Genomic DNA, 19,907 nt, shown 5'->3' with positions numbered 1-19,907 from the left:
CATCCGGTAACTCACTTCTGAAATTTGACAGATTTAACAGGGGCAGAGTACAATTAGACACAAAGAACCAGTACACACTCTCACTGTCATAAAAAAGTGCCAGAAAAGCAGAAGGATCCCCCAACTCAGTGGCACAAATATGGAAAGAAATGGTCCTGTCACCATTAGCGCATTAGAATTTGAGTCTTAACGAAAAAATACAGAATCTCTGGATTTGCAACATAAGTGTTTTTCAAAAATGTTAATTCATTTGTAGAGTAAGGCCTGCTGACTTTCAATGAGCTTCTAAATCACTCATCATTTTCCCTGAAAGTGGATAAATTATATTACGTAGTAAAAAACACATGGCATCTTAAATGAAATATCAGATTAGTTTTGCATTCCGTAACTACAGAGAACGTATCTTCCCGTCAATATCCCTTAAGTAGCAGTTCCTCTTCGTTTGGTTTTTCTCCTATTTTGTTACGTTTTGTTGTCTGCCATGGAAGGGCTGTATTTTCTCCAAGTACCATCCCTTCGCATTGGAGTAGAAGAATTCTGTTGTTCTGGTGTCAAATATAATAACCTGGAGTAAATAACTTGCACAGATTTGTTTCAGGAGTCCTACACAGAACAATGCCAACAAGGGCCGTGGCAGACCAGTTAGCGTCCTACTGGACAGCATCTTACCCTGCTTTACAATTAAAAGAAGGTGCAAACCTTCTATAAACACATTTTAAATTCTGCACTTAAACTACACCGAACACAGTTTACTACAGCTACTGTTTTAGTTACCCATACTTAATAACACAAATGTTACTGTTTTTCTTATAATATTAATTTTTCTAGAGATATTTTCTGTGTTACTGACCACCTAAGCAGTGGGGGGGTTTTCTCCAAGCATTATTTTTTTTCTAATCCATACACATTTGTAAGTTTTAATGCACTTAACTGCTTTAAAATTAAATAACTCGATTTTAATTTGCTAAAATACTACTTTCTCTAGCAAACTAAGTTTTCAGAACTAAAAAGTATGGTGAGTGCTTTTGAAGATCTACTTTGAGGAGCAAAGTGGAGAACATTTCTTCTATGGAATGCCAAATTAACAAGCGTAGGTGCATAAGACACTACCTTTAAGCAACAAAAAAAGAAAAATATCATAATTAAAACGCTCACACCTAAGTATTTTAAGCAATCTTACTTTATCCATAAATACATTGTGCTTCTACATTAAATTTGAATAAAGCACGTTGTTTCAAAACTATTCTCTTCAAGCAGACCTGCAAGACTTCAGTACAACCTGTTATTGAAGAAGTATCAGCTAAAAATAATCTTTTTTTTTTTTTCTCTTCCAAAACCATATAAGCAGTTTTTAAGTTCCAGCTGAACTATACTGGGGTTTTAATTTTGTTGTTTTTCTTCTAACAATCCTGTTTGTTTCTCCGTGCATATTATTCAAAGCAGATGTGCTGAAACCAGAAAAAGCCTTTTCAATCTAGGAGAGCAGCTGACGCAGAAGTTACGGTCCTCTTCCTTTCTCTCCTTTGCACACAAGCACACGCGCGTGCACACACAGCCCCTATGTCAGCAACGCATGCAGAAAGACTCACGCTGTGAACGTGTCGCTGTCCCCACGGTACGACACTTCACAAGGCTGATGTCGGAGAAGCACATTTCTTGCACTTCAAATTTCCTCCTCATTTCTTCAGGCTTTCGCAGAGAAAGTAACTCACAATCATCTTAATACTACTGCCCTCTACTGCTGAAAAATTAGGGAGAGGCAAAGAACTCCTCCGTTGTATTCAGTCTTGACTGAGGAACTTGAAGAAAGAATTTCAGTATTTTTAAATCTAGAACTTTTTAATTAGCTGCATTATATGAACATTCAGAAGACGGTTCTTTCCTCCGTTTTGGATAATATATTACTAATACCGATAGGAACTGCAGTATCTGTCCCAAAGCTTTAGTAAAGGCAATTAAAATACATACCCAGAAAATATATTAAACAGCTTCTTTCCGAATAAAAGAACATCTGCAAAATGTATGAAAGTGAGCAGAAGCTGAGTTAATATGTGAACACATTTTTGTCTGTATAACTGGAAATCATGCTTGAGCTGTGGATTAAACCGGACCTTAAAAAAGATGTGGTGCCCCCGCTGAAAAGCAAGGTGTGTCTCAATAATGATCAGGGAGGTAAACAGAGGTACAAAAACCAGATCTTAAAAGAGTTGGTTTAAGACTGTCCCACAGGTTTGTAAACAATTTCTTCCACAAACAAACCTATTTTCATTTTAGCTTGATCCAGTCACAAAGAAGATTCACTGGATATTAGGTGGAATTACTAGAATAGGTTGGTTTTTTCCCCCTGAACATATGGAACCATTTCTCCCCCTTTTCCATTCCTCCAAGATTTAACAGCTCGCCCTTCGCTTCAGACTACAGCGGAGTACAGCGAGAGGACAGATGTTTCAAGCATAGGTGATGAGGTCATATCTCCCTCTGAGCTGTGTTACAGGCTGCACTACGTGTATTGAAACCAGACCTGAACGAGACATCAGATTCCTACTCCTCCCTCCTGAGGACATTAAAGACAAACTCTCACTGATCTGTTTCTCATAGCCGTCTACATTCTAACCTTTCAGGCCCAACGGCAGCTAGCTGCTACTTCACAGCACTGAGCTCTGCCGTATTTTCTCCAACACTATGGCAATTTTCCAAGAATATCTTTTCTGATCGGATTCGTCTACTCTCAGATGATGATCACACGTATGAGGATGCTCTCCTAAAGCTCGCTTTGGTGTGCTACCTCCACAGCCCTGCATCTGAACGCTCTGAGACCTCAGGGCTGCCACGAAGCCCAGAGCAGCAAGGTCAGAGGAAAAGTTCAGAAAAAGATAACGCGATCACTGCTCCACACAGAGCTGCAGAAAAATGTATTATTAACGTGATCCCCTCTCCCTCTACGTACGCGTAACTCAGCGGTTATGGATGCGTCTCGCTGCACCGCTTTGATTACAAACTTATCTGGGAGACGCTGTGTCGACAACTATATGAGATGCCAGGTTTCTTTTTGAAAATCGTAATGTAGCAGAAGCAATTCTGCATGTTTATTTCATATGCACACACAGTAAGAAAACTGATACTACAAAAGCAATTTACACTGGCTAGCTTTTTTCTGCTAAACCTCTCATACATGCTGTTTGTTCTGGATTCTCCTGCTGCTTCCAACTTACCTACAGATGCTGATACCAAGTGAACTAAATGCTGCTAACTCTTACTAATTTTTTGTTCATTAAGCAGAACAAATTGTCAGCTCTCCAGGAATACGTATCATCATATTTTAGATTTTAAAGATTAAAGATTTAAAGATTTAGATTTTTGATCATTTTTAGATTTTAAACTCTTTTTTTTAATTTAAGAAATAAGGATATTAGGTGAAGACCATTTGCCTGGCATCGCCTTAATTAATTTCTAAATTAGAGAAACACTGGCTGTGAGGATGTACAAAATGGAATGTCTAAAATGCAGAATCAAGGAATGTCAAACTACTGAAATTGTCATGTTCTACCTCTTTATACCCCGTGCACATTTCCGAACACTGTGGCACTACCTCTCGTGCAGGACACACATGGAACACCTCCTGGGATGCGGAACACTGAAGCTCCAAGGAAGAAAAGGATGGTGTTAGGAAGAAAGGAGGGCGGGTAATCAGGGGAAAGAAAAAGACAAATTAGAAAACTTCTCGTAATTCATACGTATAAAATGCAAAGTCAAAAAAAACTCCCACTGGTCCACAGCTTCAAGTGTTAGTTAATATGAAGCCTAATTATTTTTGCAGTTTGGTATTTTTATTAAACGTGCACTGAAATATGAAACTTTCAGCTAATAGAATACATGTGTAGGTAGAAAGCGTTCTTTTTGGCATGATTTCATTAGTTCCATGAACAATGATGCCAGAAAAACAAGGTCTAAATTCAGTTGCAACTACCAGGACAGACAATTCAAGAGGGGGGAAAAAAAAGTTAAAATCAACAACTGGCACCATTACGCAGAGTAGTCAGTATTTATTACTAGCATTATGAAGCTTAAAATGTATCTACCACCTTGGAATTTTTACTGACAAAATTTCATAGTAGATTTATGCCATTTTTTGCTTTAGTTTATATGAAGTTAACAACTCCACGCTTTGCGGTCCCAGCTTCTTGTGAACCTTTGACTTGTGATTCTGAGTGAAAGCCCACATCAGGCGGCAGCGCTAAGCCTCAACTGCAGAGAGAGAACACCTGACATCGGGTAAGTGTACGATAACACGGGGAAATCCGTAGCATGAGATGAATTTTCAAAGGGAAAATTTAGTAGTCAAGCTAAGATCTAGTACCATTACTAAGTACATATTAATCAGCTAAGAATACTCAATAACTGAAGTCTTGAAAGTGCCTCATTATTCACTTTCTTTATTACCAATATTCTTCAGTATCCCTTGGCAGCGTGCATTTAAGTTCAAAACATGGAATAAAAAGCCACTTGCCTGAAAAGTAACAGACAGGTGGGAAAACTACAGAAGTCTCTTTGATCACAGGTCATGCACAGATGATTGCAAGCTACTGGATTGTTATGACTTACATTCCCACTGAACCATATCGTATGACAGGTTTTTGTGCTCTTATCCCACTGCAAGTGCCAAGGAAAATGTATTAGTTTCAACTTCCATTCTTAAACCACAAACGCAGTTTAGTTTTAACTCGTTTTCCTTTGCAGTTTTTATGAGCTAACAGCTCAAAAAATGATGGCTAAACAGAGATCAGGTGACGAGCAGAAGCCAGTTGAGCCACTGGCATCGCACACGGACAGAGCCCTGACAGGGAATCATGTGAGAGCTACTCATCCACTCCAGTGCAAAACTGGCCCACACGGCTTCAACTGCTGATGACGGTTTCAGTGCCTAACGCAGAACGGAGATAAAAATCCCCTAAATATTTGCTTGCTCCTATTTTTTGCTCCACTGGAAAACAGCTAAGCAGCGAATACCTTTGGAGGAGCTTGAGGGTTCCTGTGAATTTGCAGAGATGTCAGCTGAAGCGCGACAGCGCCTGGCTGTTGATTCTTAAGAGACAGCAGTTACTCTTTTGCACCAAAATGCAGCTGAGTGTATGCAGAAAAAAACCCAGCATTTCACCACTTGTTTTCAACATAAACTTAGAAGCAGGGCCCAGCGTGCAGTTAGTTAAAAAAAAAAAAAATTGGATGCTAAACCTATTTCCTACATACACATGTGCAGCCACAACCACTTAGAACCAAGATTATCCCAAACATAATATGCCATGTAATAGTACAGATGCTTTTATACGGATAAACTGATACTGAGTTCAACAAAAGCATTGATTAAAACATGCCTTTCTTCCCTACCTCGTGCGTGCTCTCACATGCTTTAAACAAACCTCTATCATGTACCCATACATACACATAGACACTTGTATACACACATTTACAAACACATACTTTTAGAACACCTTTTTTCCAGGGTAGCCTTATTTTGCATCTACTAATGCAACCGCTCGGGTGATCAACAAGACTCTATTTATGGGCATTTAGAGTTTGGAAGTTCTTTACCAGTCTAGAGTTTACGGTTTTTTACTCCACGACTATTTTCACATGAGACGCGGCTGAATGCTACTGCTGTACGAAAGGGCCCACCTCTCCCTGCCTAACGTAGGCGGTTTCAGGAAAATCTGGTCATCCAAGCATTTCCCTTAAAAACAGCATGAACTCACAACAATGTTTTAAACTACATTCTTTGGTTCTATTTAAGAAAGAGATTCAATTTGTGGAATACTAGCTATTTCAAGGGGAAAAATAATAATGGTACTAGGGTATAACTAAAAAAAAGAAACTTAATCTACATGCCAGTGTAGACATACCACCACCCAATATTAGGCTTTTAAGAAGATGTAATTTGGACAGCAGTATTTCACAAAGGAAAAACAACAGTAAGTACCAAAATACAAGTTCTGACATGTTTCAAAAAAAACCCCACCTTTCCTAGTCTCACTTCCGCAAGAGTACTTCCGATTAAAGTCTCTGTAAAGAACACTTTACGATTTTTTTCATTATTATTTTTTAAATACAAGTTACATTGGTTCCCCACCCAAATACTGTATGTGGTCAACAGTTCAGAGTACCGGTAGCTTCTCAAGGCCCTTGAGTTCAAGAACCTTCACGATGGGAGCCTTTTCAATTCAGGGCAGCATTCAAGTTCTAGCCATATGTCTCACAACTTATTAATATTCAACAGGAACAAAAAAAATTCATAACACATTTATCCAAGTGGCCTGGCTAGAAAGCTTCTTACAGGAATATTTTTGTGCTGTGGATATTTTAATATAGCTCAACATTTAGTAAAGTGTGTCTGAGATCAAATGTTAGCAATTTTGCTGACACCTGACATGGAAATTCTGCTAATTTAATCACTTACTGACTCATCACTCAAAGTAAAAGCTTCTTTTTCTTACCTCATGTATGCATAAGCACCTAATAAAGCCATCTTATCAAAAAGAACAAAAGCAGATGTGAAAGATCTGTTTCTCCCAAGACAGCCATATAATGAAAAAATTGCTGCTTAAACCTCGGCAATAAATGTTCTTAGGTTTGCACGGCCCGCAGTCCGCATCTGGCCATGGTGACAGTTGATAAGAGAGAAAAGAACACACTGTACACAATACAGTCGAGCCAGTTCGTGACGGTAAGAGCGGAAAGGCCAAAGACAAGCAGGTGTTAAACACAGGGATAAAGTATCTTGCAGGAGTAACGAAATAAGCTTGGTCACATACTTTGAGTCCACAGACAAAATACTTAGCTTATGTTTTATCATTTTGCAAGTTGTTTATTTAAACAGAAAGACCAGAACAGATTTTCCTCTTTGAAACAGCTATTTATCATGTGAGATCATTCCAACTGCAACATCAACTTTAAAGACCAAAGGAAAATGCTGTTTAAAACTCAGTTCTGTTCCTACCTGCCCGTCCTGACCCACGTGAACTTGATGTATCTGCAGGTTTCCCTGTAAAATAAGAGCATTGACAATAAACGACGACTTTGGAATTTAAAAAGTTGCTTTGTCCTGAAAAAGGCCTGTTTCTCATCTCGTTATTAAACAACTTCAATATTAAGGAAAGCTATTAATTTAGGAAATTCTGCTGAGGGTTATTTTGGCAATGCAGCTACAATTCAATGGTCAGCACTTTAACCACAGAGGACAAACAGACTAAAGCAAGGAGGCTTTTCAGCACCAGGATGCTTTGCTTTTTGAAAGGTACTGTATGATGTACGGTGGTTTTATGCAAAGCTTGTTAGTATGGCTTTTGAGGTAAGGTTTTTGGGTTTCCTTATTTATATAAAACTGCAAATTGGAGTCAAACCCTTCCTAAACTAGAATTAGCACTATAACAGTTTTATGTGTATGGAGTGCTACTTACTATTTCTTGGTGTAAAGTTACTGCCTGTGCTAACAGATTACTTTTTGTTTTATTAAAATTTGATACCAAAGACCAACATAGTTCTATTACAGGAATTATATCTATTACAAAAATTTCTCAATAATGTAAATTATTTTAAAGGAAACTGCAGTCACAAACTCTAAATAGGAAAGCAGTATCTTTACAAAATGAAGTTTTTATTCACACGCTGAGAGATGTCTTTTCAAAAGTACACTTAGATTAAGAAAAAACAGCTTCCCAAACAAAGCAACTTGCAGTGAAATAGCACATTTATTTGAGGAAAAAATACCAATTCTTTGATTTGCATGTTTTCTGCATTTTCTCTTCCTGGCAGCACTTCCTCTTATTTGAAGCTGTGTACATTGTAATAAATTTAAAACCAGATGTTTTCATCTGTCACGGACAAATGTAGTCCTTAAAAGTCTCACACATGGGAAGTTCAGATGAAGCCAATGGACACCGGTGCATGTTTGAACCTCAGGATCAATTACAACTAGCATCTGCTGAATCATAATTTTTTCTGCGGCTCTTTCCCCAGGAACCGCTTGAGTTTTACTGTAACACACTATGCATTCCTTTAGAGCCAGAACATTTTGATTCTTTCTTATTTCTCTCCAGGTCTGACAAGCTCTTCAAAGGAGCCTGCCTTTAACTATAATATTTATACAATATTTCGATAATATTTATTCTACAATAGCTCCCTGTGTTAACAGTATTCCTCCGCACCAAAAGCATTTTTATGAGATGTGATTAAGGTACTTTGGAAATGGATTAAACTAACCCACAAGCAGATATGCTTAATGTTGAGTAAAAAAAACTCTACTGGGAAATCATACAGATTAAAATTGTAGTCTGCATTTATGTTTAACCTTATTTTGCTATGGCTTCTTCATGTAAAAAACCTAAGTGCACAAGAAATCTCACAGCAGTCTTAGCAGTTAGGAGCCTCTACGTTCTTAAATGACTGACAACAGCACCCTCACTCAGGTCAATTCGGCTGGTTTTAATAGTTGTTTTGCCTCAGTGGCGGGGGGGGAAAAAAAGTCAAAATTTGGGTGTTGAGTACTGGATTTATCCATTTCCATTCTACTGTACTATTTTTATGGAAAAAATTATGAAGTGCAAATACTGCAGTGCCAGATTACTTGATCAGTAATGAAGGTAAATTCGCTTCATTCTGCAACGTATCTTTACTAGATGCCATCTGAAGGTTTCTCCAACTCCTGTTCAACAGTTCTCACAATTACAGACACTGAGTATTCTGAACACATTCAGTTCATAAACCTAACTGAAATAATTTCATTTCTCAATGGCAGTGCAAGCACCTGATCTGGTTTCCTATAATACTCTGTAAGTACTAAATTTCCAGAGAAGACCATCAGCCATATACAACAATCACTAATGTAACACGCAGACAGAGCTGTTTTGGCTGGTCAAGGGCAAAAAAAAAACCCAAACAAACAAAAAGAACCCCCAAAAACTCCAGGGACAGAAATAACATATTGCATTTACTGCCCTAAAACACATTTCATCCTGCCTCTACCACATGGTCTCACTTCTACCCTCGCTGGTCTCTGCAGCGTATGGGAGCAGATCTCAGAGGTATGGTTTTAGAATTGGGGCCCAAAGTTCTGGCCAACATCTGCTCCACAGGCACCCAAACTTTTGGCTCACCTCACTGTCCTGCGTGATTTGGACTTGCTCGCCTTGAGGAACCTGGGCTATGTGGAGATGGCCCTGTGGGATCCGCAACAAAAGAAAACACCAAGGAGCATCAGAAGAAAATCACAACTAGAGGAAGAAGCTCTTACCTTGGATTCAATACAGCTTAACGTATGGAAGCAAAGTGCTTATTCAATGAAAACCATTAAAGATAGCTTTCAAAAAAAAATAAAGTGCATCCATATTTCACCATCTTTTTATGCAAAGTATAAGCTGAGTGTCTTTGAAGAATGGATCATTTTCACATAAGAGGGAAGAAAATAAGCATAATAATAAACAGCAGAGAAATGTAGTGCATTTCTCTATAGACAAAGTATCTGCAGTTTTGACTGATACACAAAGCATGGCACTCCCGTGCTTTGGTAGATCAGCATTGTGCCTGAAACATTAATCCCATTTAAAGACCTTGGAAACTCAGTTCTTAAAACAGATATGCCCATGCTAACTACTCACTGTGAGTGAGGTTTTAAAAAGTATCTGTAAATATCCATATATCTTTGTGCATTCACACAGCGATGGTGAAATACAGTACCATGCTAAAGACTGTCTCTCAGCCTGCTATAAACTGGCATTAAGTCATTAATTTGAATGCAGTTACACTGGTTTATGTTAGTGGAGAATCTGCCCTAACGGTTTTAATAACGTTAATACTTTGTATTGCTGACCATACCCACCACTTCAGAATGGTATCAAGCCTACCATTTGATCAAAGCGTGGATAAGAGAGTGGACGGAATTCCTTGTGCATCCTGACTAGCCCAGCAAAGTCTTTGCTACTGTGATTTACCTGAAGGGAGATTGGATTCTAAATAACCTACTTCAGGGTTTATAAGGCTTTGTGTTCATTTTAATATGCCTGCATGAGACAGAGATTAAAGATAATCATTTGGAATTCTGTCAAAGGCTCTTCTTATTTTATAACACAAGAACAATTGCATGTGATTTTCAAAGAAACAGAGATCCCTCTATTTCAAACAGTTTCATTTCCTTTGGAAGGAAACTGTCTATTTATAGGGAGAAAAAACATACTGAAAGTATCACTCTGACAATAGGGACTGTATATAAAATTAGAACACAGCCCAGTCCACGTTGAGATTAGAATCACTTTCCCTCCTTAACATCAAGCTCTCAGGGCTCCCAGGAAAAAGCACTGAACATTTAAAAGATCCATTTATAGTGTTTTCAAATATAAGCAATCCTTTCTGACTGAAGGGAGGGGGCAGAAGGTGACTTTATTCACCTCTGTATCATGCAGCATTCCAAAAAAGAACTGCTCACTCATCTTTTGCAGATACATAGCTGCCTGCAAGGACAGGCCTTTTGGTTTGTTCACAAATTCAATTCAATACTATTTTGGTTTTTTTAAACATATATAGTACAAATAACTACTACCTTGCTAATGACTCTTAGCCTGATCTATATGTATCATTCCCTAGAATTCAAAAAGCAATACCATTTTCATCTTTTTCAACCTAGGACCCCTCTATATGTTAGACAAATTATCACATTTAAATAATGGTTGTGGGTCTTAGTGGATTTTTCACGGATTCCACGATCAGTTTAATGGATAGTTGACAGGTCCAGATCTTTCAATGAGGCAAACTTTCATCAGTTACATCTATAAACATACCCATTTTGTCAATTTATCCATGTATTCCGTATAATTTTCCCTTCTACCTTCTCTTTCAAGACTTGAAAAATACTTTTCAGTCATCAATTAAATCTCATAAAAAGATCTATACAGCAGTTAAGAAGATATGCTCTTGAAAATATATAGAGAAACCAAGAGACAAAGAAATTCACATGATAATACTGTAAAGGTATGGCAAAAGTGAAACGGAAATGGAACCTTTGCACCTAGTTCCTGCAGAAAGAGCATTAGTTCACTGAGGGTGCTCTCAACTGACAGGAGGGAAAAGGAGTTGGCAAGTCAGTTTATTGAACTTCTCTTTAGTCCTCTTCCAAGTTTGAGAATAGTAACTGGAGGCATTTAGGATCTAGTTTCATTAAGCAATCACTCTCCAGGATTAGGTCCTCAACTTCCATGTAAGTCATATGGTATCCAGGTACCTAAGAGGAAAGGGCAAGGCCTTTGGGAAAACAGACGGGGTGGCCCAGACTTTCCAACCCTATCTGAATCTCCCAGCTCGTGGCTCCCAGCATCCCTGACACCTGCACTCCCGCTCTCTCTTTTCTCTTACTTTATAAGCAACCTTTTTCACTTTGAAACGATGTGCTCTCTACTGCAATTTCCTCTCCACAACTCTCACAACTTACAGTTGCTGTGTGGAGTTCCTCTCAATCCCCTTCCACTTCCATGCACTCCTTAAAAAAATACTGTGGCTAATATTTAAGTCCTCCTTTTAAGCAATGGTTACAGCTCTGGCAGTTGCCTTCGACGCTGTGCCACACATTTTGAAATTTTCCCCCCAGTTTACGTGACATTTTTCTTCTCTAATTCTTCTATTGCTACGCCGGTAAACCTTCAGCAGATCTTACGGACACATCTCTTTAGATAACATTCCAAAAGAATCTGTCCTTCATAGCCCTTTTTTCTTCATCATATTCCTAAGCAACTTCACCACCTCCACACTGACTATTTGCAGCTCTACGTGACCAGATTTGAGCATTCCCTGTGTTGATAAAGAGTTTTCATTCTGTATGTCTAAATTAGTCAATTGGGCTCATTTTCTCCTTCTCCCCTGCACTGCCTCTCTCACTTGGTGAGAGAATACTACGGATATCTACCAAAGATTCTTCATTATCCTACTTCAGACTCTTCTTTGTACTGGTGTTGACTAAAACCTTTGCAACAGCCAGACCACCAGGTACTACAGTTTACACTGCTGACTAATCTCTCTCAAGGATTCTTGTTTACTTGCCCGTTCCCACCCGGTTTTTTTAGCCTGGATTGTAAGGAAAGCGGGCTTATGCGATCATCACGCAGAACGGGTACATACGTGTCTGTGCACGTCCTTCTGCTCTGTGCTGGGACACTGCCCGGCACAGGTGAGTGCTGGCCCACGCTCAGGCTTCTGGGTACCTTCAAAACACTAATACTGTCACTGAACATGTTTCTGTGTTATATGACCGCGCGTAAACGCTGTAAACTGCAAAGCCTGAAAGTTTCGGAAAACTAGTGGCAGACAGATTTCACACGTTAAATCCTCAGGTTTCTACCACAGAAGAATGAGTGCGCAACTATAATTCACTATTTCTGAATGCCGCACGTCAGAAATGCCACACAATCCATTATTTCATTATTTTCTTCTGCTTTTTTTTAAATTTTGAATTTAAAACAATCCCTGTAGTCAAACTGTGGCACATGGGAACTAAAGCCAAGGTGAGTTTTTTCAGAGTACACTAAAACCATATATAAAAATATTCATAGCCTGAGTAATGGTAGGAGTCTCAAGCTTAAAAAATGTCAATATTTATAACTTTTACTTATATACATGTATCTAAATGAATACACATGTAAAAGATTCAGCTAACAGATGTTCGAAAATGCCTGGGAATGCAGGGGTTTTTTAATGAAAATAAATAAATAAATGCATTTTTGTTTTGAAAGTCATAGCTAGAACTACCTCCAAAGTGTAAATCATACGCTTAGTAAGTCTGCTATTATTATTATGGCAAATGCAAGCAAACTGCCAGGGAGAGACTACTCAATTCTAGATACGATAATGAATGTGCATTTATTTGCAACAATTGTGTGAGCAAATCCTGCATGAAGACTTCTGCCTAATAACTCTACATTTTTTTTTCCCATAAGCCTTCAATGGTTATTTTCTGAAAATCATACTTAAGAAGTGATGATAGGTCACTTCTTTAAAATAAAAAATTAAATTTCAACGGAAGCAAAGTTTGCAATAATCTAGATTGTAAATGGAATCATTTAGATAAAGTTGAGTACATACTACTTGGACTTGTCCATCTTCTCCTATTTGGTGGATCTGAACCTGCTGAGCGTTGGCGAGTGCGTAGTGTAGTGCCTGTGGCTGGTTCTGCTGGATCTCATTAGAAGCTGAAACTGAACTCTGTGAACCCTCTGAAAGAGAGACAAAAATCCAGCTTTATTATATGTGCATATCTCACGTCAGTGGCCGCGCAACAGTACATACTTAAAAACTGTGGAAAAGAAACACAGTCAGTAAGAAGATGCAGATCATTTATACGTTAATATCCCTATGCCTGTTCATTGCTCACCTGTAGATTCCAAATTCCAAAGGAGTTCCAAAGGCTACTTTGACTCTGAGAAAGCATACATTTAAAAAGCCTCTTTTGAATCTAGATTAAGGATTCTGCAACTGTAAAAGTCATATCATAGCAAAACCACATACATTTCCTAAACAGGTCAACACTTACTTTTTTACACCTGTGTAGCTGAGAACTATTACTGCCACCACCACCACAAAGATACGCCTGAAAACCTATCCTATAAATTGAAGTTATCATATAAATAACTGATATCTCTCAATTGTTTTTCAAGATCCATAATCTGTAATTCATACTGACACGCACGAGCCTGGAACTATTTTTTTTTTTTAACCTCAAAATGGCAGGTTGATTTTTTGACTTAGATGAATTTAAACACTGCAAAGTAAGGCCGCCTGAAAATGCCCCTACAAAATGGAAGACACCTGGGTGTTATCTTTGGGTAACAGTGACAGCCACCAGGAAAACCATCGCATCATTTCAAGAGGATAACAACTTGCTTTAGAAGCAGACATATCATAGATTCATTTCTAGGTCTTCCAGGTGCAGGGACAGGATTCTTATAAATGTAAGAGGCAAAAGGCAAGTAAAATGAACGCTTTTTTTTTTTTAGCATAAAAGTACTCAAATACTTTTTCTTTTTTTTTTTTTTTTTGAAACATTACTTTTTTATGCATATGGTGTCAATGATACTAAGAGACTAATAATATCAATAATTCTGTACTGAAAGGGTAAAGTGGAATACAGTGGACCAGAAACTCATCTACGTACGGGTCTCCCTCGAGATTAAGACCCCACTCGCAGGTAAATGTCTCACTAGATACCATTTACCCTTTTAGGAATCAGGAAAAAATCCGGGGGCAATTGATCAATGACACTTCGGCAGCACGCGTGACAAGTTCAAGTATGCACTGTTAGGAAAAACCTTAAAATGTCCCAATATCTTACTAGTATCATACTAATATTCAGCATCGGTCCTAGTTTTCTTTTTTTTTTTTTTTTTTTTCCTTATTTGAGACATCCTGGAGAACAGGACTGTCATAAAGGGTTTCTAGAATAATGTGTTTGAAGAAATACTTTTTACGTACAGTATTCCTGTAAACAACGTTAACGTTTTTCTTCTGCTATGCCACAAAAATACACTGAATGAAATCTCTGAAGTGTTTTACAATTTTTCTAAATTATTTATTGCACTGACAATGATTTCTTATGCTACGAGGTAATGTAAAACACATTAACATCTAATGGAGTAACATTCAATACTGTAGGGCTTTCAAGCTGTCCAAGTACCGGAACCGATAATGAAAATATTTAAGAAACAGTGTCACTCTGCTTCCATTGTAGATCATTTCCTTACAAGACTTTATGTATTGCTTAAATAAGCACTAGATAAGCTTCATCCTGCTCAGAGATGACTGATGGCTGATATATTTTGATTTTTAAAATGATGGTTGGTTTTTTTGAACTAACACAGCAGGAAGCCACGTTTCATAAAATTTTAATACCTCTACCTAATATTCTAAGATTTGTACTGAAAAGAGAATGCTAGTTTTTGCAAGAATGAGCTTTATCAACTCATACAAATATTTTAATGGAAATGTTCTTTCATGAAAATCACCCATTTGGGTTTTTTTTTATCCTGTCTGCAAATGTTTATGTGAGAAGATAATTTTGAGTTTTAAATCTAAACATGGGAACTGGAAACTAACTCAAACCCGCCAAGCTAGTACTTACTTATTTGTTGAAAATTCTAGTTGCTTAACGAATCCACTAGACAGCTCTAATTATGTTAACAGTCTGCAAATACCAAACTACAACCAGAACACTTAGGAAGTAAATGAGCAAAGCATGACAATTACATGGGTTTGCTGTCTATTGGACATACGGCTTTAATACCTTACCTTTGACTAGTTGGCAACGGCAGAAAATTTGTAATTTCCTAAATATACTCCTGTCACTTACTGAGCAATTCCAGTATTTCCTGCACTGTTGTACAAGGGAAGTTTGCTGTATAGAATTCCGGATGGGATTAACAAATCACAATTGGCAGAAAAGTCCTGTACCCAGTATGAGAAACCACACCATCAACCAAATAAAGATGTGATTTGTTCGAATTCTGATACTAAATCATGCTTTCCATTGGCAGTGGCTTTGCGATGGTCACTGAAAGTAGCACAGTCTAGAAAGATCTTTTACCTAAGCTTCTTTGTTTTTCGCTTTTTCTCTCATTTCCATTACTTCAGTCCTAATAATATTTTCTAGAGTTAATTTTCTGTGCTTTTTATTTAACAAATGGCATTTTGTTAGGATGCTAAATAGCTAAGAAAGCCCACTGTTATTCACCTGGCTTCTTATAGGCTACCACTAGTCCATTCTGTTGTGATTTTGTCTTTCCATCATGCTTCCCAGTCCCCCGCTATGTAATTCAACAGCGGAGTTGAGTTACAACTCAACTTCCAGTCAAGCCACAATGTCCAAACACGTAATCCTTCATTTAGACATGTGAGTGTATACACACGTACATAACTTCCTATGCTCAAACATACACAGCGTAACTGTAAATACACAAACAGCAAAACTGGACTTGGGACACCAGCGAGGCGAGACATGTGTTTCACTTACGGATTTAATAACCTTCTAGCAGTACTTTTCCTGTAGCTTACACTTACCATTACACAACCTGCAACTGCTGGACCTCTGAGAAAACACGAAGATGCGCTTATAATAAGTATTCATTTTCTGACTAAGAAACTTACGCAATAAGAGTACCAAAGAAATAAGAGCTGCAGCAGATAAAAATATCTATTTACATATATATTATATGCACATATTGAAATATATTTTTAACTGTAAAGTCCAAAAGCCTTCATTTGCAAACCATCTTTTGCTGCGCAGATGCCAGAAATGATGATGCTTTTCAGAGGTGGGGACAGGAGACACAGACTGAATGCAATCATACTGTGCATCTCGCACGGTCACTTATAAAGGGATTTCAGTTTGGCTTCACGGCAACCACCACAGTTGGGTTTTCTTTCTTTTTTTGTTGGATTTTGGTGGGGTTTTTTTTTTTCTTCGTAGGAAGAAAGAAGAGAGAGGATTCAACAGTGTCTAAAAACAAAACATCCTTTATAAGTATTGTTTTTCCCCTCTAACTCTCTGACCAGACAAAAGTAATATTTATCCATTTTTAAACATTCCCCATTAAAAACAAACACAAACATGAATAGCACACAGCTTGAATAGAGGATATTGTCAACAGTTATAAATCACCATCATGTAAACTATCTAGCCTCACATTTACAACTTTGATATATTAGAGAATCCCTGGCACCAAGAAGCTCCACAGCTGAACTCTTGCTTTGAAATTTTCCATTGCGCTCGTTACAATGGGGCACTTTGACACAAACCGAGCAGCTGACGGAGCGCTGCTACCGAGCACGTTATCCACGGCATTCCCAAAGCACCCGCCACTAGATGGAATAGCTTTGGAGCCACCCACAGAATGGAAGATGCTGCGCTGACCATTCCGCGGGTGATTAGGTTGGGGTATGGCGGGGGAGGGAGGAAGACCCAATGCTGAAATATTCCTTGAAATTGGACCTTTTACATTTTCTGTTTGTTTCCTGCATGTGCTTATGAGTCAAAGAAAACTTAGCCCGAGTCTGTCTTCTCAGATGAATGCTCAAGAGTTGGCAAAAACACTCCCACTGAAGCATTTACTTCTGTCGCGTTTCTCAAAGCTAATCTTCCTCAGACACTGCTGAACAAGATTAGATTTGTCAGACAAATGTACTTTGTAACCGTTTCAAGAATATGTGTGTTTAATTCTCAATGAAGATCAGTTTTACAATGCCTCACTTCAAAGGCAAAACCTTTGGCATTTTCTAATTCTTTCCTATTCTACTTCATCTGGTTTCTTATTTTGGAAGGAGATGCAGGAGGTTCCGCGCCTGTAGCACGCTTAGGCTCCCTGTGCATTGCTATTCAGAATTGTTTTCCTGCTGTATAGGCCTCCCAGCATCGCTCTTCTGCTTACAAACTAGGACGTGTTTTCTTACTTCCTTGATAGGTAGTCCTAGTAAGGGAAGGTTAATGGGCAGAGGTAGCAAAGCAGTCCTCAAAAAAAAAAAAAAAAAAAGCCACCAAAAAGCAGGAAAAACACCATTACTGAACAATTAATAGAAATAAAGCTGTACACTGTAAACCATTATCTCAACCTGACTCATCCAGTACTAAATGCCTCCAATTCTGCAGAACAGCTTTGAAGATTTGGCTGCACATCCATTTTATATGTGACATCTCAGCATAGGTTGAGCACTTCAGCCCAAATCTACATATAAATCCCAAAGTCATAGAACTAATTAAAAATTCCAACATGGAAAACTGTGATAACAGCTTCAACAATCTTAAGAGAAATTAAAAGAAAGGGAGAAGGCACTCTTCAATTAATCCTCCTCCCAAAAAATCCATTTCCTACTGCCTTCCCTCCATAGACTGCTAACATTTTTAAAAAGAATATCTAGCTAAATTATCATGGCAACCATGTGTACAACTCTTGTCAGGAAAAAAAAGTTTAAAAAAGAGAAAAACACACATTAAGGACTGAAGTGTTGGCTCTGAGAAGAGCAGAACAAACCCCTGCAATTAACACCTCAATTCCAACAAAAGGCAACAGCTTCAAACGGAAGCACCGGATAAAAAAAAGGAAAACCATCTTCTGCCTAAATATAACTGTCTGCTACAACAACTTTATGCAACCTATAAATCTTGTGGCTACTGTAACACTGCACAGTCAATTAAATGTACAATCTCGATTAATGTCTTTGGGGGTGAAGGACGGAGAAGAGATATTCATTCATAATTTCCTACTAGCTTCTCCTTGACATGTTCTTGTCTGCAGATCAGTTCCTCTTGAGCTCTTAATGCTTGAACACTATGACAGAATTACAGCGCCAAAAACTTCCAAGGCTACGTAAGGACTATGGGCTCAGCCTCCTGCTTTTCTATGGTATTTGCATAGCTAATTTTTCCATATGATAAACAGAGCAGAGAGGAAATCTGTTGTAATTTTTAACTGCATGACTCAAATTAAAGCCACGTGCTACATAAACTTTTACACACAACAAGCAGAAAAAGCCTAAAAGTTTTGACGTGTCCAACAAGTACCTAAGAATGAAGCTCAAGAACAGCAATCCTCTTTAGATGTAAATAATTCAGAATTATTTATTACGCCTGCAATAACTCAATGCTCATAAAAATCAGAAATTCCTAAATAGATGAGGTCGGAAGTGACCTCTGGGGATCATCTAGTTCAATGCACTTCCTCAAGGCATGGGCAGCCAGAATCGATTGCTTCCAACTGCATCCGGGTGGATTTTGACTGTCTCCAGGGATGGTGTATCTGCAGCTTCTCTGGGCAACCTGTTACTGTTTGACCATCCTCAAGATTCCTCAGACCCAGAGAAATCAAAGTCAGGCCACACACAGGTGACTACAGGCTGCTCTCTCTCTCTCATTTTTTTTTTTTTTTTTAAAATGAAGCAAATTTATTCTTGCTAAAAAGCAGCTCTGGAAAATCAAGTCCCCTAATTCACAGGGGAGGATGTCCAGCAGGGCAGTGACCATGCTGATTTGAGACTATTTCAGAACTAACAAAAATATTACTTTCAATGATATGTAGAGATGTTGAATAATTTTGACTGCCAAACAGACAATAGTTCTTCTAGACTTCTAGCGTAACAGCATTTAAGAAAATATTCTGTAACACATAAGAGAACAATGCTCCTTTACAACACCTGAAGAAAGAGCCAATAAATTTCTGTTGATTGAAACATACATTATTATACTACAACATAGCAGAAAGCTATTATTACCAGCCCCTAGAGACAGGTGATGAAAAAATACTACTTCAAGCCAATCAAGGTTTTCAAGTTTTGAATTTGAACTTTTTTCTGTTGCACCTCTTGGTCACAGTTTTAATATGAAATACCACAATCACAAGTTTGGAAGTGGAAAAAACCTGACCAAGCTCTGGAAAAAGTTCATACAGGGAACCTGGTGTTCATTCATTCAGGCTCAGGACATTGAAATCATATTTAAACCTCGTAATGATGTCTTCAGACGAGCTCAGCTGCACGGCAGACACTGGGATACCACGCGCCTACTCAAGGCGCCTTTCGATGGCAACAGCTCATCTGAAAAAGAAGTGCTTTCTGAAGACTACGGGACCATCTTCTAGAGTACGCCCTACAGCTTCCCTAGCAAATTATTGTAATTTAGCTAAAAATCAGTGGGTTTAAGTACTTCTAACAAATAGCTTAGGTTTATCATATTTGACCTGGCAACAGGGGGAGGGGGGTGTGTGTGTGTTAAATTTCCCCCCCCACACATAGCATCATCTGAAGTGCTTATTTACAAGATGTGAAGCGAAAGTGCTTTCCTACCAAATGTGTGCGACATCACTGCTGTGCCTCAAGGATCAGCGCAGCCGACACGC

The 19,907-nt window shown here is 38.3% G+C and overlaps 1 protein-coding gene across 6 annotated transcripts in view; it reads right to left on the bottom strand.

The window, feature by feature from the left end:
- Window positions 1–19,907, bottom strand: part of BANP (BTG3 associated nuclear protein) — a 153,913-nt gene that overhangs the window by 62,275 nt on the left and 71,731 nt on the right. For 3 of the 6 annotated variants that reach the window (XM_054201224.1, XM_054201225.1, XM_054201228.1), the window contains 3 exons: window positions 13,107–13,244; window positions 9,147–9,211; window positions 6,992–7,036 (listed from right to left, as the gene is read on the bottom strand). In XM_054201224.1, the coding sequence (XP_054057199.1) occupies window positions 6,992–7,036; window positions 9,147–9,211; window positions 13,107–13,244 (248 nt within the window). The remainder of the gene's footprint in view (window positions 1–6,991; window positions 7,037–9,146; window positions 9,212–13,106; window positions 13,245–19,907) is intronic. The other 3 variants (XM_054201227.1, XM_054201230.1, XM_054201226.1) reach the window with 2 other exon arrangements.

Source organism: Rissa tridactyla, chromosome 4 (genome assembly GCF_028500815.1).
Source record: "Rissa tridactyla isolate bRisTri1 chromosome 4, bRisTri1.patW.cur.20221130, whole genome shotgun sequence".
In the NCBI taxonomy this organism is placed as follows: Eukaryota; Metazoa; Chordata; class Aves; order Charadriiformes; family Laridae; genus Rissa; species Rissa tridactyla.
This window is presented reverse-complemented; position numbering and strand designations above follow the sequence as displayed.